The sequence below is a fragment of the Paroedura picta genome, chromosome 10 (genome assembly GCF_049243985.1).
Source record: "Paroedura picta isolate Pp20150507F chromosome 10, Ppicta_v3.0, whole genome shotgun sequence".
Taxonomy (NCBI): domain Eukaryota; kingdom Metazoa; phylum Chordata; class Lepidosauria; order Squamata; family Gekkonidae; genus Paroedura; species Paroedura picta.
In genome coordinates, this window is record NC_135378.1 from 71,351,413 (window position 1) to 71,376,513 (window position 25,101).

At 42.8% G+C, this 25,101-nt stretch overlaps 1 protein-coding gene across 2 annotated transcripts; it reads right to left on the reverse strand.

Annotated features, from left to right (window-relative positions):
- Positions 1-1,388: 1,388 nt before the first annotated feature.
- Positions 1,389-24,273, reverse strand: DAPP1 (dual adaptor of phosphotyrosine and 3-phosphoinositides 1). Of its 2 annotated transcripts, none has more exons than XM_077300782.1 (9): positions 23,981-24,265; positions 16,285-16,407; positions 12,715-12,848; positions 7,492-7,622; positions 6,166-6,213; positions 5,096-5,158; positions 4,220-4,305; positions 3,305-3,392; positions 1,389-2,352 (listed from the first exon to the last, which is right to left on the reverse strand). In XM_077300782.1, the coding sequence occupies exons 1-9, from the start codon at positions 24,076-24,078 to the stop codon at positions 2,302-2,304; spliced, it is 822 nt and encodes a 273-aa protein (XP_077156897.1). In that variant the 5' UTR covers positions 24,079-24,265; the 3' UTR covers positions 1,389-2,301. The 2 variants fall into 2 exon arrangements, with proteins under 2 accessions (XP_077156897.1, XP_077156898.1); XM_077300783.1 differs by lacking the exon at positions 1,389-2,352 and adding an exon at positions 2,365-3,066 and having other exon boundaries at positions 23,981-24,273.
- Positions 24,274-25,101: the final 828 nt, after the last annotated feature.

The following is a 25,101-nucleotide window of genomic DNA, read 5'->3' on the forward strand; positions in this document are numbered from 1 at the left end:
CTTAGTGCTTTGTTTCTGCCACAGCCACACATTCCTCTTGTGCAGGGGTTCCCAACACTGTGTTCATGGGCTTCATGGCTCCACTGCCCCCTTTTCAGGCACCCACCAGATGGGGCCCCTCCCAACAAGGCTTCTGATTGGCTGCTGGAGATCTGATGGGCTGGCACAAGATGAAATAGCTCCTGTTCAGTGGCACCTGCCACCATAGTGTTGGCTAATGCTATGAGTTCTTTCTCACCTAAGATGATGCCAGAGTTTACTTCTGGACGAGTTCTCTGTGAAACCAGCCAATGCTTATGAAAATAGCACACAGTAATGTTTTTTTTTCCTCTTGTTATCAGTTTATTAAAAATCTATAATAAGGATACAAGAATATATAAACTCTTGCTGTTCCTGCTACATTTGTGCAAAACTCTACCGTCTTCTGGTCCCAATCTCTAGTTTTCTGTATTCACAGTTTGTTTTGAAATGTTTCCCATATAAACACAAGACTACATTAAATACAATAAACTAGTACTGTTTCTAAAAGCATGTAAATAGATGAAATTCTAACCAATATGCTCATCCCATCTTTCTAGAGAAGAGATTCCTTACCATTATCAGTAGTTATGCCTGTTAATAGATTCAAGTGGTTAGCCACGTTGGTCTGAAGTAGCACAACAAAATTTGAGTCCAAATTGAATCCTTCAAGAATAACACGATTTATTCAAGGTGTGAGCTTTTGTGTGCGTGCACATTTTGTCTGAGGAAGTATGCATGCACACGAAAGCTCAAGCCTTGAATACATCTTTGTTGGTCTTAAAGGTGCCATTGACTCAAATTTTGTTATGCCTATTAATGGACTCATACCTATATATTCTCACTAGTGTGTACCTACAATTGCTTTTGCTGTCGGACCCACTCACAGTACTTTCCTCCAATGCAGGTGTGTCAACCATGCCTTTTAAATCTCTGTAGGAAAGGTTTGGTGCTATTGGCATAACTGTATTTCACAGTATGCCAAATACATTGCTCCAAAACTGTGTATATGTTCTGGATTCCATTGCTGGAATGGAAACATTTCTGGATTCTATTCTGTAGTCAGAAACGCCATCTGCACTGCAGGCTGTGAACCAGGGGGAAGGCTGCATATTTCCTTTTGCACTCTGTTGCAAATACCCACCAGCATTTCCTCTCTTAGGACATATGCATGTTGCTGTGCCCAACTGTATTAGAGTAGAGCAAGATTAAAAAGCAGAAATTTGGGCTCAGAGGTGTTCTCATGCTTACCCTCCCACATTGTATTTGCTTTATGGAAGGGGGGGTGTTATATCCAGGAATCATTTTTGGGAGGGGCAAGGAGAAATATAGGAAGGACTCTTTCATGTAAATGGCTGTAATACAAAAGAAAGTATAAAACCAATTTTATTTGAGCAGGCATAAAATAACAGAATGTGATATTGGTTGTGGTAGGACTAGGAATTTTAAAAACCTAAATGACAATCTTCATGGGAGAGCATTATGTGGGTCAAAGATGCAACACATGGCGCTCTTATATATGGAAGCTTTTTGAGTGCCCTGCTTGCCATGGCAGCTACCTCTAACCCACCCAGAAAAATTCAATAATTTGGTTCTTCCAAGGGAGTACCCTGTGAGGTTTACAGCATGGGCCAGCTACTGTCTGAAAAGTCGTACCAGACCGAGTGAAAACTCCTTTCTTTGTCATGTGCAGCTTATTGCTTGAGAAACGAGGAAATTACTGGGAACGTGTAGGGTACTCCAGAGTTTTTACAACTGAAGCTTCACAGGTCATTCAATGGCTCATACTATGAAAATATCCAAATCCTTGGTGTTAACTGCAACCACCACAATTGCTTTCATTCATTCTGAGCAACTGGAATCATCCACATAGAAAAGAAGTGATGCTTAGCAGCAAACAGGAATACACAACACGGCACTGTCCAATACAGAAAATGGTGCTGGCCATCATCACATCAAGACTTGTTAATAGTTAAGAAGGTTTTTTTTAACAAAAAAAAAGTTATACACATTCATAGAGGGTAGTTTCTTCAGTAGGTATTAGCTGCAATAGATAAAAATGGACTTTCCACCTTCAGGGTAAGGATTTTTCTGAAGGGAGACATCAGGGTTGACCAGCTCCATCATACTGTTATCACGTGAGAGTCCAAGTAGCATCTGGATGGTACTGGGGTTGATGGATCTCTTGTCCAACCCAGCATGGAAGCTCTTCTGTTCTTCATGATAGCAAACTTGATGGAGCATCAGTTTGATTTAGTACAGGCCAAATTCCAACAGGCAGACCTATGGCTTAAGGGTGCCATCGCGCTGGCTGGCTTGTTTTCTTATCTGTGACTAAGCGAAACAAAATAAAAATCAGCAACTGTTTTCAGTACCTGTGGATTTTGAACAATGGTTCATGATTTTAGGCACTTAGTCCTTATCAGAACAGCTGGACTGCTGAAGACTTCTGCAGAAGGGGAGTTCCAATCCTCCACCCCTGCTGTCCTACTTCCCAACATTGGCTCCGTTTCCAGCCTTTGCTTTTGTTTCTTTTCTGCGACTCTGGCTGTTACTCAATCTCATTCATCTCATCTGTCCATAAAGCACAAACTGCAAGCTTTTACATCCTTAATTTCTCACAGGACAGAGAGGGGAAATGAAATGCTATAAGTGCAAAGCATCCAGTTCCAAATAGCTCAGTTCAGTGGAAACGGAAGAACAGAGCCCGTTCTCTTCTGCCTAGCGCCAAGGCAAATTGAGGCTGCACAAACCGGTAATTTGCACTTTATGGATTGGCAAAATGCATTATTTCCATTCCCTCTGTTTGAGCCTCCAGTCTACTGTTTCACATAGCTCAGTGTTCTCTCTACTCTGACTAGTAGCTAGCAACATTCTGGGGGACATAGGAGAGAAAGGTCTTGTTTGGTTACTTCAGATCCTTTTGAAATGGAGGAAGCAGGGATTGAACCTAGATTCTTCTACATTCAAAGCATTCCCACTGAGTCACAAGCTCTCCCCACTGGTTCAAGCGGCCATCCGCAGTGCTTTCTGGTGAAGTACAAAGAGCTGAAATTGGGAAAAAATAAATTGTGGATCCTCAGATTAATATGCAGAATCTCTGGCTATTTTGCATACCAGTTTATATCCACAAATACAGGCATATTCCCTTTTCAATACTAGTGAGGCCACAATGGAAATTTAGCCTGATCCATTGTCAGCAGGAAATGCTGTCTGTCATCATTAACACACCAGCTGAAGAGTTAAGTAACGCTTGCTGAATCTTGTGACACGGCCATTTCCTTACCAGTTTCCATTGCAATATCTTAATCCACTCATCTGCTTCTACTCCGGTCTTTGCGTAGAGATAATATGTCCTCAGTGGGAATACTAAACTGTTTAAAAATAGAAATAAAGACATTATACAATAAACAACCAATAATTATATTTAGCTATTTAGGAATTTTGTAGGATGCTGCTGCAGGGAGCTTACAAGTAAAAACAACATAAATTAACTAAAATGCCATACGTTACTGAGATAAAAAGGAACAAACCATTAAAAACAAGCTATTTGCATAAAAAAGCATTAAACAACCCCTGAATGCCCTAAAATACGGGTTCCCAATGTGGGCAGTACAGGGTGGAGTGTTGGAAGTTAACTCACTTAAGCCCCAGAGAGTCAGACAGGATTTACTATAGTTATAATCAGCTTTTGCTGAGTTGATATTCATATTTTTGGCTTAAATCTGTATTTTATATACATTTCAAAGCATGTTCTGGGAAGGACAAGTCAGACTGGATTCAGAAGTGATGGTGAATCAATCAATCAATCAATCAATGAATCAATGGGCAAATTGGGATGGCACTGCAGACTATCGGAAAGCTGAACACTCCAACCATTTATGCACTGGAGGTTTCATGCCGGGCTGCAGGCTGGAGTTTTAGTCGTGGCGGGTTGCCCCACCTCTTCCTGCACTCACATGGGGGAGCATTTGGCCCGGTGCGCCTCATCCGCCCCTGATTTGTGCTCCTGCGCAAGAGCAGGGGCGGTGAAGTTCCCAGTGCGTAAACGGTCTCCCTAAGGCATTTAATTACCTGTGTTAATAAACTCTTTTTATACATGACAATTCACAAGATTTCTGAGAAGAAGCATGAAGACAGACAGACACACATATACAGGAGGAAAGAACGCTGAAGTTTTATTTATTAGGCCACAACTTACCAAAAACAATTGACTTTATCCTGTGAATAGTCAAACTGCACAGCTGTGCATTCTGTTAAGTCTAGTGCTCTGATTGGCTCTGTGGACTTGAAAATAAGATTGTTTTTGAAATAATCATTTTTTTTAAAAGAACCTCAAAGCTACCTCATTTTATAAAATTCCAGTTTTGTACGTTTGTTGCTTTGATGTTCATCTGTGCCTGTTTCCTACATGGGCGTGGGGTGGGTGTGACTTTTTTTTTTTAATCCTCCTCTCCCAGCTCAGTAACTCTGAAATTATACAACTGAAAATCACTTCCATATAGGGCACTGGGTGAATCCCATTAGAAATATATACATGCAATTAATGGATATTTTAATGGATAGAAATATATACATGCAATTAATTGATATATTAACATTGTCACCAGTGTGGGTTCCCATTCCTTAAATATGTGACCAAAAAATACCCTCTATGAGTATTTTCCCATGCAGGACAAAACTTATATACACATAACCCTAATCACAACCCTAATCAGTTCCCCTGGAGAAAATGGCTGCTTTGGAGGGTGGACTCTATAACAGGGGTAGTCAACCTGTGGTCCTCCAGATGTTCATGGACTACAATTCCCATGAACCCCTGCCAGTGCTTGCTGGCAGGGGCTCATGGGAATTGTAGTCCATGAACATCTGGAGGACCACAGGTTGACTACCCCTGCTCTATGACATTAGTAACTTTAGGAGCAGGAAAGAGCCCTCAAGTTATCTTCTCAAGCTACTGTTATATTACCCCACTGACCCACTGCCCATGTTAAGTGACAAGCAATGGGTAGAAAGGTCCCTTCCAATTCTATGATTCTGTGATTCTATATACTTCAAATGCAATATTCTCACTCACCGTCTGGTCTTTATAATATTTAAGTTCATTCCTATGCAGTGTAAACCATCTCGTTTTCCAGTTCTGAAAGAATAAAACCCCCACAAGAAAGGGAAGGTGATTTAGATTTTTTATAAAATCTAAAAGGAAACACAACTGTTAAAAATAAAAAGCGGAAAAGCCCAAAATACATCCCTACTGCTGCTCGAATACCAAACCAGGCCTAAATTAAATCCCAAATTTAAATGTGATGGACAGCAGACATAGGGGACACATTAATTGTCAGTTGCAAAGCGAGTGGCCAATCAGCTGAAAGACGGACTGCATTGTTTCATACTTAAACAACAGGAAGTTAGTTCATGCTGGCTCTCCAGGGTGGTGCAACAGTAGAGTGACTAGGATCTCAGAAGCCCAGGTTCAAATCCCCACTCTGCTATAGAAATACATTATGTGTCCTTGGGCAGGCTTACCTAGCTAACAGGGCTGCTGTTCTGGGGTGAAATGAAGCAGAGGAGAACTATGTGTAAACTGCTTTGGGCCTTCATTGTGTAGAATAGCGGGGTATAAATATATATAAAGGTAAAGGTATCCCCTGTGCAAGCACCGAGTCATGTCTGACCCTTGGGGTGACGCCCTCTAGCGTTTTCATGGCAGACTTAATACAGGGTGTTTTCCCAGTGCCTTCCCCAGTCATGACCGTTTACCCCCCAGCAAGCTAGGTACTCATTTTACCGACCTCGGAAGGATGGAGTCAACCTTGAGCTGGCTGCTGGGATTGAACTCCCAGCCTCATGGGCAGAGCTTCAGACAGCTTTTCTGCTGCTTTCCACTCTGTGCCACAAGAGGCTCATAAATACACACACACACACACACAAATCAGTTTAAAAGCATATGTAACTCTTCAGAGGGCAAATATCCTCAGAAATATCACACACTTTGCAGACTGCCACTGATGACAAAGCAGTTGTGGCTGGGACACCAGTTGCGTTCTGTATTCCATATGCATTCTCCCTGTGTTGCCTCCAGCTGTGCATATGCCCCAATGCTTTGGCTGCACAGTCTGGGCAGAAGACACCTGCGGTATCTCTTACCTTAACTATTTTGCCTTGTTTGGTCAGATAGCCTTCTTTTGTTCCAAGCTGCAGGGAAAGAGATAAAGGTTTACACGTTGGGAGGAGGTGGGGGCGGGAATGGCTGAAGGCAAGGAGAAGTAAACCAATCACTAGTCATTACAAAACCATATTTGCTGACATAAAGCAAAGTACAGCTTTCCACTACACCATTGCTCACCCTATCTTGATAACTGTGTTATCGTATTTCTGGCAAGAGCAGCTGCTCTTTGCCTCCACAGGAGATAAACATCTAAAGTCATTCCCTTAACTTTACCCTGTTGAGGGCCGCTTGGTTATCCTCTGACATTGCTTCAGAGCTTCCCAAGACTGTAAGAGGTTAACATTTAACTAATTTCCCAGTAGAGTTAAACTTCTTTTCTTGCAGCAAGATGACCCTCTTGGGCCAACAGATTCCAGTATCTTAAGGCCAAACGAGAGCATAGAATCACAGAATCATAGAGTTGGAAGGGGCCATACAGGCCATCTAGTCCAACCCCCTGCTTAACGCAGGATCAGCCCAAAGCATCCTAAAGCTTATTATGACCCATCGCCCATGTTCTCCAGGATGTCCAATAAAACTTTGGCCTTTTTGTGACAATGTCTCCGGGTTAGACCAAAGGATGCCTCCACCATTTAAAAGCCTAACGTGGACAATTTCAAAAGGCTGCAAGGTAGGAGAAGATGCTCTTACTTCACCTCCCCTGCTCCCTGCACCTTTTCAAGTGCCAAAAGAGCCACGGATCATTAATAACAAAGGGGAACAAAGGCAATACTTGCTCTACAAAGAATATTCTAGCTAAGCTTTAAAAAGTTTATACTTAGTGCATTCATGGAATTTCTGAGCATTTCACATATATTTCCTATTTATGCTAACAAGAACCCTAGAAGGTAGGAAAGTGTCACTGACCCATTATTGTAGGTGGGCAGCCCACTGAGGCTGATCTGTAGCCCCTGATCCATCTAGATCAGGGGTAGTCAAACTGCGGCTCTCCAGATGTCCATGGACTACATTTCCCAGAAGCCCCTGCCAACATTCGCAGAGATTCTGGGAATTGTAGTCCATGGACATCTGGAGGGCCGCAGTTTGACTACCCCTGATCTAGGTTTTAGTACCCCAAACCTCTCCAACAGTGCCTGAGGGGCTGAGGGTCAGAAGAGGGAGGTAAGAAGGGAAGGAGGAGGAGGTAGGAGAAGACCACTTCCATGAGCGTAATGATTGTAAGGTACATCACATAGGAAGAAGAATATAGCCTTTATGGATCCAATTAATGTTCTATCCAATCTAACAACAGAGCAGAAACTCACCGATGGAGCATTGGGGACAAGATCGATTTCTGTCTTTCCTGTTTGCATTGCTGTGTGAACACGCACAGATTCATAAATAGAAGGTTCTTCCACTTTCTTAGGGTACGGGTGTTTCAGTACAATCAAAGTACCTAAATAAAGGAAAACAGAGATTCTCCATTTCACATTTTTTCCCCTCCAGTTTAGATTTCTCCCAGTCCTTTTGAAGATATGGTGAGACTATTGAGACAGACCTATTATGCATGGATGTTTTCCCTCTCTTTCCCTGTGCATGTTCATTGGATTTTGTTTTTCATTCTGCATTGATTTTCCTTCCGGTTACAGCCCCTCTGTACACCTGCGTAGTTTCAACTCCTGAGGACATGCATTTTTAAAAAACGTTTAAATGTACCCACATGCAGGCACTATTTTTGTTACCAGCGAACCAAGATTGCTAGACTCATATTGCTTGTTTAAAAAACCCTTTTAAATGGGTAAGCAATAGTGGAACATACATCAAAGAAGGGAGGAAAGTCACTAACGTTCTGCTGAGATACAGCTTGAAGAATCTTTAGTTCCTATATCAAAAAACAGCTCTAAACTGACCAATAAGGAGAGACAAATTATACCACACACAAAAAAGGAAATATTGGTGCTGCAACACTATCTGTTGTTTTTTTCTTTCACTGCTATGCAGAATATGTACTGAGATTCCCAAGAGAAAAACCGGGGAAATGTGTGGAGCACAGGCACAGCATTCAAAGTAAAGCCCTACTGACTCAATTTCAGTAAAAATTGAAAGTGAGCAGCGTGTGCATAGCAGGCCATAACAGGCCTTGGATTCCACATGGCTTAGCATGGGTAAAGGTATCCCCTGTGCAAGCACCGAGTCATGTCTGACCCTTGGGGTGACGCCCTCCAGTGTTTTCATGGCAGACTCAATACGGGGTGGTTTGCCAGTGCCCCAGTCATTACCGTTTACCCCCCAGCAAACTGGGTACTCATTTTACTGACCTCAGAAGGATGGAAGGCTGGGTCAACCTTGAGCCGGCTGCTGGGATTGAACTCCCAGCCTCATGGGCAAAGCTTTCAGACAGCTGCCTTACCACTCTGTGCCACAAGAGGCTCTTCTTTAGCATGGGTAGGCAGAGGCAAAATATGACTGTAAAAACAAACTTGCATGTCATGAAGAACAAATGGGTTTGATCTAGCCAGGCTTTTTACTCAGTCGTTCCCAATTCCCCATTTTATTACAGTTTCCATCTCACATGCCTTTTGCCCATGATTCTCAAAAAGTAGTTTTGGTGTTCAAAAAAGAAACCCCTGCCGTTTTCAATAGAGGAAAAGCTGGTAGGGTCCAATGCACTATGTCTTAAATATAATTCAAAATTATGCATGGGATTTAACCTCACTGATGGATTTCTGTGGGCTACAGTTAAGAGGTTAAAGGGCTCATAAGAACTGACAAGGCTAAGGAAAGCACCTTACAAAAACTGTCATCTATGTGTCAGATACAAATGGAAAGGGATACAAACAGTGACACATTCTGAATAGCTGTTACTTGGTTATGACCTGCCTCCATCTTGGGGGAGATCTGCAAGAGAACATCACAGGTCTTTTTTTAAAACAGGAATTATGACACTTCTTTGATCAAAGTAGGGAAAGTCATTTTAGTAAAAGGACTTTGGCATTGGCTTATACATCAACGATGAGCCTCTTGTGGCGCAGAGTGGTAAGGCAGCCGTCTGAAAGCTTTGCCCATGAGGCTGGGAGTTTGATCCCAGCAGCCGGCTCAAGGTTGACTCAGCCTTCCATCCTTCTGAGGTCGGTAAAATGAGTACCCAGCTTGCTGGGGGGTAAACGGTCATGACTGGGGAAGGCTCTGGCAAACCACCCCGTATTGAGTCTGCCATGAAAACGCTAGAGGGCGTCACCCCAAGGGTCAGACATGACTCAGTGCTTGCACAGGGGATACCTTTACCTTTACTATACATCAACAGACAGACAGACAGACAGACAGAGACTGTAGATAGACGACAGACGGACAGATGGACGGATCAATCGATTGGATCGAAAAGGATCTGCTTCACCACGATCTTCATTTATATCCTCTCTGCATCAGCAAATTTGTAGCTATTACAATAATAGTAAAACAAAGATTCCGACAAAGCGCTGTTTTGTGACCAGCCTCACCTTCCACAAAGTGAAACAATCTTTTAGGGGGGTTCTAATGGGACAAAAGGCTTTTATGCAATAAGCTTGTTTGTATCTCTCAGGCTTCGTCCCATTCTGAAAACGGCAACTGTCTCTGCCAACTCCTCTTCCTGTGTGTTGCTCCACATAGGAAAAGAACATGGAAGGACGCGGGTTCATTGGCCCTGTGAAGTTCCACACCTGTTTTGCAGCCTCCTGTACTGTCCGTTTCAGGCACATGAAAGGAGTTTCACCGAGCAGGCAGAATCTGATTAGGCAGTTGGGAAGCCACTGGGCAATTCTATCATTCAACACTGGGGATCATGTTCGCTGGTATCATATAGCACCAGGTCTTTAAAAGATAATGGATGTAACAGATGGTGGGGGACAAGGGCAGGAACCTACAATAGCATGCAGGATTCCTGAGAATATCAAAACTAATATTAAATTATTAATATTAAATTGTATGTAAATGTGTGGAGTAGCTGCTGGGGGTGCTTGTCTATGAGCAACACCTTCTATGTTTTTCTCAATGAGACTAATGGGCATTCAGCGAGGCCATGAACTTTCCACGCTGCCTGAGCATCAGTCCCTATGGGGCCTAAACTGTTCAGCATCATGAAATGGATCCAAGGGAGCATTTCCACAGACTGAAATATTTCCATCCATGAAGCAGGATTCTCTTGTCCCTCTGTAGCCCCACAGAGTGCTGAGTGCGGCATTTCAGGTGGCATTTGGGGCTGCCATGGGAGGAAGGTGGCAAGAAGGTCACCTTCCACAGATAGAAACCCTTCTGTCTGTAGAAACACTGCCTGGGATCTGAGCCCATGTTTGATGCCACAATTTTATTTTGTAAAGAAAGATCAATGTTGGAAACCTTGAGAGGGAATTGGCGGGACGTGCAGCATACAATTGTTCCTCTGCAGTGCGGAAAAGTAAAAAATACTGTACTTTAACTACAGAAAAATGTGTCCTCACAAATCACATTCTGACGCTGTGGGCTTTGTGAACATGGAGAAGCAAAAGGGCTGAATAGCACAGCTTTGGGTGTAGTTGTAGCATTGATTTGAATGCCCCATCTAATCCTTCACCAGGCATTAAAGCACTCAAAAGGTCTGTATCTGAGGTCTCCCATGATGACAGCGCCATCTCTAGAAAACAGGGCGGGGGGCTTAGGCAGCTTGTGACCAAATAGCGTGGACTTATAGAGAGCTGATTCAAATGAGTAGCCATGTTGGTCTGAAGTAGCACAATAACATCAGAGTCCAGTAGCACCTTTAAGACCAACAAAGATTTATTCAAGGCGTGAGCTTTCGAGTGCAAGCACTCGAAAGCTCACGCCTTGAATAAATCTTTGTTGGTCTTAAAGGTGCTACTGGACTCTGATTACATAGAGAGCAGGTTCCTGGAAAATGCCCTCTGAACTAATACCACAGAGGCAGAACTATCCAAGGATGTTTCGGGAGTGATCATGGCTTTTGACTCTCTGTCCCCTTCTCACATGGGCAGGTATTTGTGCACTCTTAAATGTCAGCTCCAAATGGCTAATTTGTCATGTAATTGGTTGATAATTGGATCCTTTCTTCTTTTTCCAGGCCTGTTCTAAGAGGTAGCTGTCTGTCAGAAAGATGAGGGGCATCTCTTGTGTTAAGTAACAAACCTATTTAAGAACCATTTAACAACAGAGCTCAAGTTTCAGGGCAGAGAGTCAGTCGGGGCCACATCAGTGCTGGGTTGACCTGGGCAGCAGTCAGACTTTAAGAAAACAAACAAATCAGAACCCTTGTTTTTAACCTTTAAAAATCTGAGATATTATATTGAAACACAAATACATAAAGGTTATATGGAATGGCAGTAAGCATTACACTAACTTTGTGTTACTATACTAGATTTTAACTACAGATCCCCTGGTGAAAATGTGTGCTTAGAAGGCTGAACTCTATGGCATTGTATCCGTGTGAGGTCCCTGTCCTTCTCAGGCTCTACTCCCAAATCTCTAAGAGTTTCCCAGCCTGGATCTGGCAACCCCACCCCCATCCCTTTCTGGTGGTCAGGAAAGAACTGACTTCTCTTATAGCCCCAAGATTTTATAAAGTTATAGCCCCAAGATTTTTAATGGCTGATTGTGATCTCTGCTATTTCATTTGGATATATTTGATTTTTATGGGATTTTGTGCCTGCTTTTAATTGTGTGTGGTTGCTGTTGATGTTGACTTTTTCGTTTGTTATTCCATCTTTATTGATTTAATTGTTTCTACTTGGATTTATGAATGTCTTTGTTTTATTCATATACTGTTTTGGGGAAGCGGGGAAGCAGCCCGTGTAATCATTAAATAAATATTTTTTTAATACTTTCCAATTTACCAATCAAAATTTCTCTCTCTCTCTCTCTTTCTCTCTCACATACACACAGAGAGAGAGCGAGAGAGAGAGAGAGAAGCTTTTCCCCCCAATGAGTTGGATCCAACTAGTTTTTCCAATTATGAAAAAGGAGGAGGTAGTCTTCTTTGATTACCAAAGGTCTATGCAAATAACAGGCAAAGTTATATAGGACAAGAGCTGTAATCAGAAGGGGAATCAGGTGAGATTGAATAAGATTAAAGCTGGTTAGATCCAACCCTAAAAGTTGGGCAAAAATATTATTAGATTAAGGACTGCTATTTTATTAAATGTAATAATGGTAGAAGGAAATACTTTTTGAAGTTCAAACACTTGATCTATTTAAGAAATAAAATTAATGATACTATGTAGTTGACTACATCTTTTTTCTCTTATTCATAACCTGTAATCAATATAGTTGTAATAAGTGTCCTCCTGGAATATTTATTACTTATATGACAGAGATCTAATTTGTGCAAAGAGGTGCAGGAGTGGAATATTGGGGAACCAACAGGATTCACATTATATATAATAAAATATGAAATACTACAAGGAGGTGGGTTCTGATGCAGTCATAGCCTAAAAGAAGGGAGAGGAGAGGACTAGCATAGAGGTATATCTGAATGTGCAAGAAAATAATCTGGTACAAGTATTAAAACAAAAGTCACCCACCTGTCTCACTGCCAATTAAAGGCTGATTGGCAAAATGATTAATTAAGTCTCTCAAGCTTGAAAATTCATTAAAACCAAACTTGAACGAAGATCCAGTGTACTCCACATGAAAATGTTTGACCGAATCTTTTGCTCTGGAACAAAAATAAAGGAAGTATTGAAATATACAACCGCAGGTATGATTTATTTCAACCAATTGATTCTGTGACACCTCCCTAATTCCCTGGTGTTAAAAACTGTAGACAACTGTAGAATTGACTACCTTTTCTTTGTGAGTAGTTTGCTCCTATTCTTCCTATATGTCTTTTTACTTCATCTTAGACAAACAAAGGCTGTCATTCACATCTATGGAGAAAGTTTGTACCTGGAGATAGCATGAAAGTTGGGACTAAAACCTGCCTTAGAGCTGCCAACCTCCAGGTGAGGTCTGAAGATTTCCTGTTATTAAAATTGATCTACAGACAACCAAGAGCAGTTCCCCTGGAGAAAATGGCTTCTCTGGAGGGTAGTTTCTATGGCATTGCACCCTGTTGAGATCACTCCCCTCCCCAGGTGCACCCCCAAAATCTCCAGGTATCTCCCCAAAAAAAGATGGCGACTCTAGCCTTCCCCCGTTCTGGCGCTGTGTGTTCTGGCCTGAAGTGGATGGGATCTTCTGAGATGGAAGATATGTAGGTCTTTACCCTCTGTTTCTCTGCATCATATAGGGCAGGGGTAGTCAACCTGTGGTCCTCCAGATGTTCATGAACTACAATTCCCATGAGCCCCTGCCAGCAAACGCTGGCAGGGGCTCATGGGAATTGTAGTTCATGAACATCTGGAGGATCACAGGTTGACTACCCCTGATATAAGGCCCCTCTCTGTTCCCTCATCTACCCCTTCCCAGCAGTTTCCTAATAATCAAAGGACTTCACTACCAGGAAGCCCACCTGCACCTTCCACTGTTTCATCCACAGAGCAACAGCTGTATGTATAGCGGTGTTCAGCCTGTGAGCTAGATTTGAAAGATGTCATGGGCCAAAGGATGGTTTAATTTGCATAGTTTTGCCAGAAATAACTCGGCAAATTTGCATAACTTTCTGAAGGTCACAACTGATGTTAAAGCGAGTGTACACTGGACGCTGTTCAACTTAGGTGCTACCCAAAGGAACAGTGCTATTTTTAAGAGTACGGTTCAGCCGAAGTGAAACTTCAAAGAGCTTCTATGCTCCACTGATTTAATATAAGCGTCAACATGCGCCTCTCTCTGCCAAGCATGGAAACCAGTTGAACTTAGAAGTACTTAACTTTGGCCATATTACATGATTGTAATTGGGAGGGGGAGAATCTACATTGAAGATATACGATATGATAACATTTATTGTATATAGCCAAAGGCCATTACAAAACATAATTAAAAACAATATGGTGAAAATATGAATAAAACAATATTTCTCCCATATTGCAGAAGATATACCGTCTTATATATTCTTATTTAGATATTACGTATAGATGGATGGAGATGGTGTTTAGTATTTTTAATCTAGAGTAGGATTTGAGAGGGAAGGCAGCATGGTATAATCCAATGTCATTGGATCTTGGAATCTAAGCAGTGTCAGTACCTGGAAGAGAGACCACCAGTGAAGATTCTGCAGAGAAAAACAATGTCAAACCATCTCTGCTCCTCACTTGCCTTGAAAGACTCTTGCTGGGGTTGCCATAAGTCAACTGTGACTTGACGGCACTTTAGAAGAAAAAGAATTGGTTTTTATATGCCGCTTTTCTCTACACGAAGGAGTCTCAGAGAGCTCACATTCACCTTCCCTTTCCTCTCCCCACAACAGACACCCTGTGAGGTGGGTGAGGCTGAGAGAGCCCTGATATTACTGCTGAGTCAGAATAGCTATATCAGTGCCATGGTGAGCCCAAGGTCACCCAGCTGGCTGCATGTGGGGGAGTGTAGAATCAAATCCGTCTCGCCAGATTAGAAGTCCGCACTCCTAACCACTATACATGCTAGCCCAGTCTTGTCAAATCTCAAAAGTTCTCTGTGGAGTTCTCATTACCTCTGTGAACACTCACATCAACAATGGAGCATCCACATGGTGGTCTCCTCCATACTTTGCTTGACACAGCTCCTTTCCCCCCACCCCAAATATTCCCTTAGAGGGCATTTTCAAGTTTTAACAAATTGGCAATTATTGCATCCACATAACTCTATAGCCATATAACAATTACTGATCTTTTTATAGTCAAAGAAGCCCTTTTCAGTGACAGAGGAGGAATATCAGTCAGGGGTCCTGGAAAAATCGACTGTAGTGGGTAGAAATGCCGAAAATGTGTGCTTCTTGCCCACACAGCCTGAAAACAACCTTTGACAGGAACCTTAGAGATTTGACGGGAACCTTATAGATTGAGCAGCAGACGAATATGCTAAATATTAAAATGCAAATATTTATTATCATTCATGTGCACATTTAAAATTTTTCAAAACATCAACTTTGGTCTCACACTATTGCCCAAATCCAGAACGTATTGACACATGGATAAACGACCTGATACAAAAAAACAAAAACAGGTGTTTCAACCCCTTGAGGTCCTCCTCAGTGGTCTGAGATTTAAATCTACTCGTGTGTCAAGCCAGGTTTGCAAAAGATTGGGACAAGAAGTCTTCTCTATGTTTATAGGTGAAAAGGTTATAACATAAAGTTATAAAGAGTCAACCAAAACGGGATCCTAGGTTAAGTGACTCGCTTTCTGTTCTATCTTCATCAGTGATTGCTCTTCCAATATACTGTCACAGTAGTAGTCGTAGTATCACATTGGCAAAATGCTCATAATCGTCTGTGATACTACGACTACTACTGTGACAGTATATTGGAAGAGCAACCACTGATGAAGATAAAACAGAAAGCGGGTCACTTAACCTAGGATCCCGTTTTGGTTGACTCTTTATGTTTGATCATATGTTTGACCATTTAGACTTTATGTTATAACCTTTTCATCTATAAACATAGAGAAGACTACTATGTGCCTCGTGATTTCCTTTTTCTTCTGAGTTCACATTGAGGAATCCATGGTTCTATACTTGAAAGATTGGGACAAAGCAGCAGGAAACCTGAGAGGGGACAGAACAAATGATGGTGCCATCATAAAACAAAACCTCCAAAACAAAAATGGCTCCAATTTATTTCTGTGCCAAACTGGAGCAAATCCTCAATATGGAAGCAACCTTTATTCCATTATAGCAAATAAGTTGGCCAAATGGCTTTCTCCCAACCTTTTAGTACATTGTATGGGCATTTTGATCCATGTTTATGAATTCGAATACCAGGGTGATGTCGTTTCAGGTAATTGACACAGAGTAAGAATTCTGCAGTCCTCGGAACATGACACCAAGAACATCCTAACTCATAAAAACAACAAACTAGCTTGTGGCATCTATTAATTGCAACATAAGCTTTCGAGGACCAGAGCCTGCTTCCTCTGATCAAAAGCTTATGCCTCTGCTTGTCTTTCAGGTACCACAAGTCTCATTGCTGCCTCAGCTTAACCCAGCTGACCCCTGGATTCTGCTTCAACATACTTTACCTGACTGAGAGAGAAAATAGATTGGTCTTGCCGTTACTCTTCCGTAAGAGGAAACTCCCGTCACTCCCATTGGAAAGAAGAAGAGCTTCCGCAGCATGCCGAGTAAGACTGTCATGATACCACCTAACAAGATAATAAAGTTCATGAACTGTTAAGGGCCCTGTTGACTATAGTAAGCTATAGAGCCAAACTCGTTTCTAAGTTATGGGAAATCCATACACGTAGAATAAATCAATCTACACACAAGAGCACTACAGTATATTTCTTTTAGCACAAGCTCTCTCACATCCATGGTGCCGAGGATTTTGCAATTCCGTGGAAACACACACACACAAAAGAGATAGAAAAATAAAAATAGACTGGAAAAATGCAAAGCATGTGTAGATTACTCAGAAACCAGAGAAAGAGCTAGATAGGACTCCCACTGGACAACACTTGCGGTACTCTGGTTTGTCCTTCAGATACGATCCTAATCCTAAATCCCATCTCAAAAGATTTTAATACGGAGCACAATCCTTACACCTCCATGTCTTGGAGAAACATCAGAATCACATAAGGATCTGCCTTATACGGCAGTCTTCAAGCAAAGGTTGGATACACACTTTTCTTGGATGCTTTAGGACGCTTTGGGCTGATCCTGCATTGAGCAGGGGGTTGGACTAGATGGCCTGTGTGGCCCCTTCCAACTCTATGATTCTGTGATTCTGTGAATCAGATCCTTGGTGCATCAAGGCCAGTACTGTCTACCCAGTGGCACTCCAGGATCTCAGGCAGAGGTCTTTCATATCATGTACTGCCTGGTCCTTTCAACTGGAGATGTCACTGATTGAGCCTGGGAGTCCCTACATGCAAAGCTGAGGCTCATGCCACTAAATCACAGCCCTTCCCCACTGGAGTTGTAGATTTATGCTGCAAGTATTCTCCATCCTAGCCTTTATCTTCATCCAGTACTTTCACAGTATTCCTCCAGTCCTTGTCTACAAAGGTTCTTTGGATGCCCAAATCCTGGCATCAAACCAAATGCCAATCTCTGTGAAATGTGTTATTTAATGCAGAATTATACATTTTGCAGAGCCCAGCGTACCCTCACAGAGCCCTGAATAGAAAACATATTTGAAACCCAATGCTGTTAATACAGAATAATGGTAAGATTGGAAGCTGCTCCAAGAACCAGTAACACAGCACATAGAAGAAGATCAAAGGGCCGTCCCTAGCAACACCTGTTGCTCCAAACAAGCTGATTAAATAAGTGCCAAAACAAAAGGCCCACACAGCAATAACTCCATATCATGGTGATCAGCAATAGTGAAAATGCAGTAGGGAAAACATGATGCATGAAAAAAATAATATCCATCAAAACTGGGTGAATGGGTACTCAAGCTTATAAATTCTTAAGAAGTCACTCTTCCTATACCTAGAAGGACTTAGTTCCATGTAAATGTATGTAGGATTGCCTACTTTATTTTACTGTTTGGTTTCTTCATTAAAAACATCCAAGTGATCCAGAGATGAGTGCCAATTTTAAGCCACCCAGGCAAGCAATATCAACAGCTCTCTCCGAAACTATGTACACATTAAACAAAGATGCCATCCAAAATAAAATGAGACATCCTAAAAGGGAACAGGGCCAGACCTGACCAGTTCTCCCAGGCCCCATTCCAAAGTTCTGCATTCTTCCCAGTACATATCAGCCATGAAAGATGTTCAGCGGCATGTAATTTAATTGCCCTGGACATGACAGAGGTCATGATGACTGCTGCTAGAGAAGCACAGCCTAGTCAAAGGGGTGCCCCCTCCTCTCGGCTGCATGTCAGCTCTGAAAACCATTTGCATTCTTTAAATGATAAAAAAATTGTACCTGTTGTTAAGGACTAAAAGATCTTTGCAGTCATGAGTTCCAAAGAAAAGAACAAGCAGAACTGTACTAAATGCTCTAGGAAGCCTTTCCTCTAGACAAGCAGCAGAATCACCATACGCCATGATATGAAGTTTTCCAACAGTGAAATTCTCAGTGATTGGTGGACCAAAAAATATGAGATCAGGCAGACCTTCTGGTACTCCAGTAGAGCTGCCAGTTCTAGGCTGGAAATTCTCAGAGATCTCAAGATCCCTGCTTCATCCCTCTAATATTATTATTATTATTATTATTATTATTATTATTATTATTATTATTATTATTATTATTATTATTATTATTATTATTATTATTATTATTTAATTTTTTAGTCCGCCCTTCTCCAAATAGGTCTCAGGGCGGTTTACAACATAAATAGTTAAAACACAATAAAATCCCCAAATATTAATTGGGCTGCTGCACTTTGGATCAGCTGAAGTTTCTGGACTGTCTTCAAGAGCAGTCCCACAGAATTTATTGCAGTTATCAAGCACAGATTTGAGCAGAGCAAGGATCCCTGAGGCCCAAGGCCTGGTTTTCAAGTGAAGAAGATAAAAGGCTATACTGTAGGCCAAAGTTCAAAGGGAGACTTTGCACAAACAGCCAAGGAGAAGAAGAAACATTGTTATAGCCTTATTGCTAACACTGGTCTGTTCAGAACAGATGTTTCACCTCAGAACGCAAAAACTACGCTGGATTGTCTACCCAATCAGGAATGCAAGGACTATATTGTCTATCTCAACTGTTGCTAGTAGCATCTCCCAAACAGAGAGCTCAGGGTAAGCATTTAACTGAGACCGTCAGCAGGTTCCCCCCTCAGACATCCCTCCATGGCCTGAACCTGTCTGTCCTCTCTGGAGGCCTTGGCTGGGTTCCGTTCCTGTTGTAGTGTTCATGATCACTGAAATTGCATGATTGGATTGTTGTTGTTATTGTTGTTGTTGTATTTGTTTATGTTATGTATTAATTTGTTCCATGTATCCCCCATGTTGTATGTAAACCGCCCTGAGCCATATGGAAGGGCGATATAGAAATCAAGTCAAGTCAAGTCAAGTCAAGTCAAGTCAAGTCAAGTCAATCAATCAATCAATCAATCAATCAATCAATCAAATATTCACACGGTAGAAAGGGTTGATGATAGCAGAACGTCACTGCAATCTCTTTGCCAATGAAACCCCCCTTTCAAAAGGGGGGAAACAGCAAGGCACTTTTCTGAGTGACTAAGCCCCCACTCCGAGCCGTGGCTACTGCTGGTCAAATAGTGATGACCCCCTTTTTCCTTCTAGCATCGGAACTCGATGGAGCCACACAAATGGACACTGCAAAGAGAGGCCTAATGCAGATTCCTTGAAGGGATGGGTAAGCATTGGCCCAGAAGAAGAGCCTATGGAGGCTTTGAAAATGATTTCAAATATACCCTTGTTTGAAAACTTCACCAGTACTATTTTCAGTCCAGTGGACTATATATTTCTGACGGAAAAACTGGGACCAAAAGCAGTTGAGCAAATCAATGGTCAGTCATGCTGTGTTGTCATTGAACTGTTCTTACTGCTTCTCACGGAAGTCAGTGAGTTCACGATTATGTTGCCATTGAGGTTTCCAACACGCTTCTCAATGTTTCCTCATTTCCTATGCTAACAAACTGTCCAGAGACGCTGTTGGTTAAAAAAAGTATATATCAATTAGTCACCTCAGTTCACTGTCTAAGTGGCTAAGCTGGCACTTTTTCAAAAGTTTCAAATTTCACAAATTATTGGTCAGTCAGGGTAACATTGGAGAATACAAGCATCGCTTCTATTTCTCCAAGGTGGACGACAATTAAACTGGAAGGCAAGTTTGGCAGTCAGAGCTACTTTGTCCATGTTTTCTGGTGAGCCAGGACAATATGTATGACTGGTATATTTACACAACCAAACATCAGTGCTGTACAATTACATCGCTGTCATTTGGTTTGCATACATGGACAGCCATCTGTTTAAAACTTTGTCACGTCACCCCCTCAGCTTTCCACACAGAATCCTACAGTCCTTCCACGGCCTCTTCTGCATGATCGATAAGCTGATGAAAACTCACTAAATACATCGTTGTTTTTCTGATCTCTGCACAGAAGACTTAATTTACTCTGCAGAACTGATTTTGCTCTGCATGGTGAACTGCCTCTTCGGTGCTTTAAGCATCTTTTAAGCGTTGTTTCTGAAAGATGCTTTTCACTGATTCATTTCTCTCCTGCCTGCCTGATATGCTCTATTAGCCATGCAGAGAACTTCTTTAGTTATGCAGATTAGTGACTGCTTTAGAGAACAAAGAGGAGTTGGCAAAACTGCAGGGGGCAGGGCTATGAACTGTTTCATGCAGAGAACATTGCAACGTAGTTTTTCAACAGACTATATTCAATGCAGAACAACGATTGTAATATAATAAAGCGGTCTAAACTGAGCTGTTTTTTAAACTGTGTTATTTGGCTCCATGCAGAATACCTCCAGGAGATACCCTCTCAGTTCACATCCACATCTTCCTCACATACATTCATCTCACACACGCTCACAATCATCGATTGTTGTTTTCTTTACTCTTAATACATGGCTATTAACAAAGTGCGGCCTCTGCATCTCCCTCCACGCCTCCCCGGCCACCCTCTTTCATAACACCACTTTCATAATGTCTCTGTGCTAGTTTTTCTTCTCAGGAAATTGAACAAGGCTCACATAATGGAGGGTAGGCTCTGCTCAATGTATAATCAAGTCAGCTTGTCTCTAGATGATCACGCTGAGAGTCAGCATTGTTCATTATTCTCAAATGCTGCACCCTTCAGTTTATACAACGGAAAGCACAGTGGAAGACCATGAAGTGGATTTCTATGTAGAAAGTCCCTACAAAAGTTGGACATGGAAATGATTTTCCTTTGAATGCTTTTCTGCCCAACCAAAACGAAGAGTGTGATTTAAAACAAAACTGCTGATCGGTGTCCTCTTCTACATCAGAGACTTTTATTTATTTTGTCTTCGCATGAAGGCCTTTTCAGTGGAAGACATACGATGGATTGATTTAAAAACCATCTCTTTTTCCTCAGTGGGAACCCAAAGGGACTTACAAACATAATTTTCCCGTATTCTGTTTTATTGGCACTTTTGCATCAAGCAGATTTGGCTGAGAGTGTGTATCTAGCAATCTTCCATGCCACAGTGGGCATTTGCACCTGGGAGTACAAGCTCCTAGTCTGCCCATTATACCATGCTGGCTCGTTCTAGTGTAGGGAATACTATTTTTTTGTGGAAGAGCATTCAAACACCTTCTTGATGTGTGAAGAGGTATAGTCCAGGCACAGCTTTACAACTTTTTAATGCTGGCCTTAATGTACCTATCCATAGCCCAAGCAGATTTTCCAACTGGTCATACAGCAAATGTGGGTAACTCCAGGTTCTGGCTACTGTATCTGTGAAGGAAATAATGCTGATAAGGATGGCCCCAAGTCATCTGAGGCCACGCCATTGCAGACGTAGTGAGTAAGGCCAGAGACAGAACGAGCATGCCCCCAGCTACTGGAAGCCCGTTGAGGGCACAGGCAGCTAGGCCGCCAGGTGTTGCTGGACAGCCCTTGTGTTGATGAGGGGGTGGGGAAGAAGGGGCTGGGCAGACCCCCATATTTAAGGGGCTGCACGCACACCAAGCGCCCCTCTGGTTGAATCTGTGAAGGAAATAATAATGCTTATAATGACTAACTCCTTCCCTCCACCCAGGCTTCTTATTTTCTTCCCGAGGGCTTGGGATCTTCTGCCCCCAGCAGTCCCTTCCTGCCATAATCCAGCTGGCCATTGGGAGAAAAACTGTGGTATAATGGGAGGGGGTGATTTCAAGTGTCCTAATGTCCTAACATCACTTCCTGTGCAACGGAAGTGATGCATCAGCAAGTTGCTGGCGATATTCTAGCAAATAGCCAAAGCTCTGTGATTTACCATCACCAATGGTCAAATGATGTAACTTTCAGTGTCACAGGAAATGATGTCAGCATGATTCCAACAACAACACTACATTACCATTAAAGACCCCCATTCCTGCGAGTCACCAGGTTCAAGCTGGAAACCCTACTTTCTCCAACTGCACCTGTAGGAGTCCTGTTGCCTATAATTGCAAGTTAGTGCTAAGGATCTTGGATGCCAGGCAGGTCATAAGAAAATCACAGAAAGGATATAAAGAAGGGCTATTCAGACTCTAGAGAATTACAAGAAAATGGCTAATTCAAATATCGCTTCATAGATCTCCATACCATGGCCTAGAGATGAGGAATGCCGTGAATATTCCATCACCTCTTCCTCATCTCCTCTCGTGCCCAAATCTTCTCTGTCTTTCTGTGGTTTTAGCATTAAAACTGCTTCAGGACTAGCTTTCAAACTGTTTGAAATCATACTCTGAAAGAGAATTGGAAAGCCCATTTTCCAAAATAACCACAGTCACTCACATCACATGCAGATGTAGCACTAAACTATGGAGACAACAAGCCATCTCTGATAGTGAAAGAGGGAGGCCATGGAGGGTCAGGGCCTGTGAGGGCACATTTTTAATTTCCAGATAATGATTGGCATCATGCCATGGAAAGGAGACTGGGGGATGTGATACCTTAAATATAGCCAACGACAAGATGAAGTTCACGTTTGGTACAAGGTGCTGCTGGGGATCAAAGAATCTTGTTCCACATCTGAAGCATCCGTGGCGGGGAGCCTGCATTCTCCCAGCAGTGCATTGACATTTTTTGTCACTGTGGGGAAAGTGATTGGTGGTGCCTGGAGTTTTGCGGTTGCATTTGTGATACTGCAAGATTGAGTCGTGCCAAGACAGCCTCCCCTTCCCCCTTTTCTATGCCATTTTCTAAACTTTTAAGAATTATTCTTGGGCCAGGTGGGGAGGTGTTAAAATGTTTTTTCTTTACAAACTGAGCACTGTCCATTGTACCACTCTGACACAGGAGAATTCATGAAGGACTTTAAGTATGTACCAAGGGTTACCAACTCCAGGTTGGAAAATTCCTGGCAGTTTTGATATGGAGTCTGGGGGAGGTGGGGTTTGGGCAGGGACCTCAGTGGGGTACAATACCGTAGAATCCCTCCTCCAAAGCAGCCCTTTTCCCTGTAGTATGGAGATCAGTTCTAATTTCCAGGCCTCATCTGGAGATTGGCAACTGGTGTGCCCTCCCCAGCAAACACCAGAAAGTCTAGCCTCTCCCCTGCAGCAACTTCTCACCATTTTAAATTTGTCCCGCTTTCTGCTGTGGGCTTTGCGAGTCCTCATTTCCAACACAGTCAAACACAACCTTGTAGATTAAAAGCAGGGGAAGCAGAAAAGAGCTTTCTTTCATGCACCACAGACATCTTACCTGTCCCCCCTTTATCCCACCATATTTACTAGTAGAGTTGCCAATGTTAGGCAGAGGCTGGAGATCTCCTGGAATCACAACTGGTCTGCAGGTGACAGAGATTGGAGAAAATGGCTGCGCTGGAAGGTAGAATCCATGGCGTTAGACCCCACTGAGGTCCCTCCCCTTCTAAAACCCCACTGTCCCCAGGCTACGCCTCCAAAATCTCCAGGGGTTTCCCAACCCAGAGCTGGCAACCCTATCTATTTATGTGGGCTCTGCGCTAGCACCAAGAAAACAAAGACTGGGAGTAGGAAATGTTCAGAGTCAGGAAAGCCCCTGCTGTAGGTATCTGCAGCTGGATGATGAAAACAGTGGTTTCAGCCTCCCAGAACTCCCTGGAGGAACAGAAGAAGACTCCTCAGCCCACTTGAAGCTACAGCTGCTGTGCTTACCCGAGGTCCTGGAGCTCCTCTTCGACATCACCTTGCCCCAAGTGGTGGTCCTCCTCGTGGCTCATCCTCCCTCTTTCTTCCAGCTCGGCTATGCCCATCCGCAACACCTGCTACACCTTTGCAGGGTACCACTAGTTCCCGGAAGGAAGAGGTGAGAGCCGGGGAACGGATTGGCAGACCTTTGCCTTGGCTTCTTCTGTTAACAGCAAGGGGAAAACTCCACCACCCAGCCAGTGCCGTTGCTTCTGCTGCTGTTCAGAGTGAATGAGGAAGTGAAATCGAGTCCCTCCCTGCCTGCCCCGAAGTACCCCTCCCTTGCCTCTCCGGTTCAGGCAGACAGAAGGGGGAGGCCCCCTGGTGAATGCAGCCTGGGCTGTTCTACCTCTCCGGCTTTTTCGACTTTCTTTGCACTACAAGGCACGGGGAACAGGCACTGCCGGCTCCAGTGCTTGTGTTTGTTGGTGCACGTACATGCAGACAGGTGACCGTGACTGCAAAACAAATAATAAACGAAATTTTAGAAATACAACGGGAGTCCAATGGTGGCCATTACTTCCTAAGGTCAGGATAAAACTGAAGCCACCTCAGGGTGGCTTAAAGACTCAGAACATTGATTAAAGCTGACAGATTGTGTGAGAGCTCCCTTCTTCAGAGACATGAGAGCTGAAATCTGTCAGGGCTCATATGCACAACAGGGATAGGGAGTGTTACAAAGGAGACAGGCCTCGAGTTTGCATTTTGACCCTCTAACACAGTGGTTCTCAACCTTCCTAATGCCATGACCCTTTAATACAGTTCCTCATGTTGTGGTGACCCCCAACCATAAAATTATGCAAGTTTTCTTTCCCAGAAATTAAACCGAAACTGACCAATGGTGTGAAGATCCATGGTTCATGATTGTATATGAATTGATTTTTTTGGGGGGGGGGGGTTCTCAGTTCAGTTCTGTCTCTTGTCCCACCATGCCGATCTCGCTCTTTTCCGCTGCTCCAGACAAATGAATGCTCTATCTCCATCTGCCCTACAAGGCTGTTGTGTAGATCAGGGGTAGTCAACCTGTGGTCCTCCAGATGTTCATGAACTACAATTCCCATGAGCCCCTGCCAACAAACACTGGCAGG

Coding starts and splice junctions, on each gene's coding strand:
- DAPP1 (XM_077300782.1), bottom strand. CDS start 24,078: ATGGGCATAGCCGAGCTGGAAGAAAGAGGGAGGATGAGCCACGAGGAG. Junction 7,623..12,714: donor TTTAATTGGCAGTGAGACAG/GTGGGTGACTTT, acceptor TCCTTTATTTAG/GTACTTTGATTGTACTGAAA. Junction 5,159..6,165: donor AACAAGGCAAAATAGTTAAG/GTAAGAGATACC, acceptor TTATTCTTTCAG/AACTGGAAAACGAGATGGTT.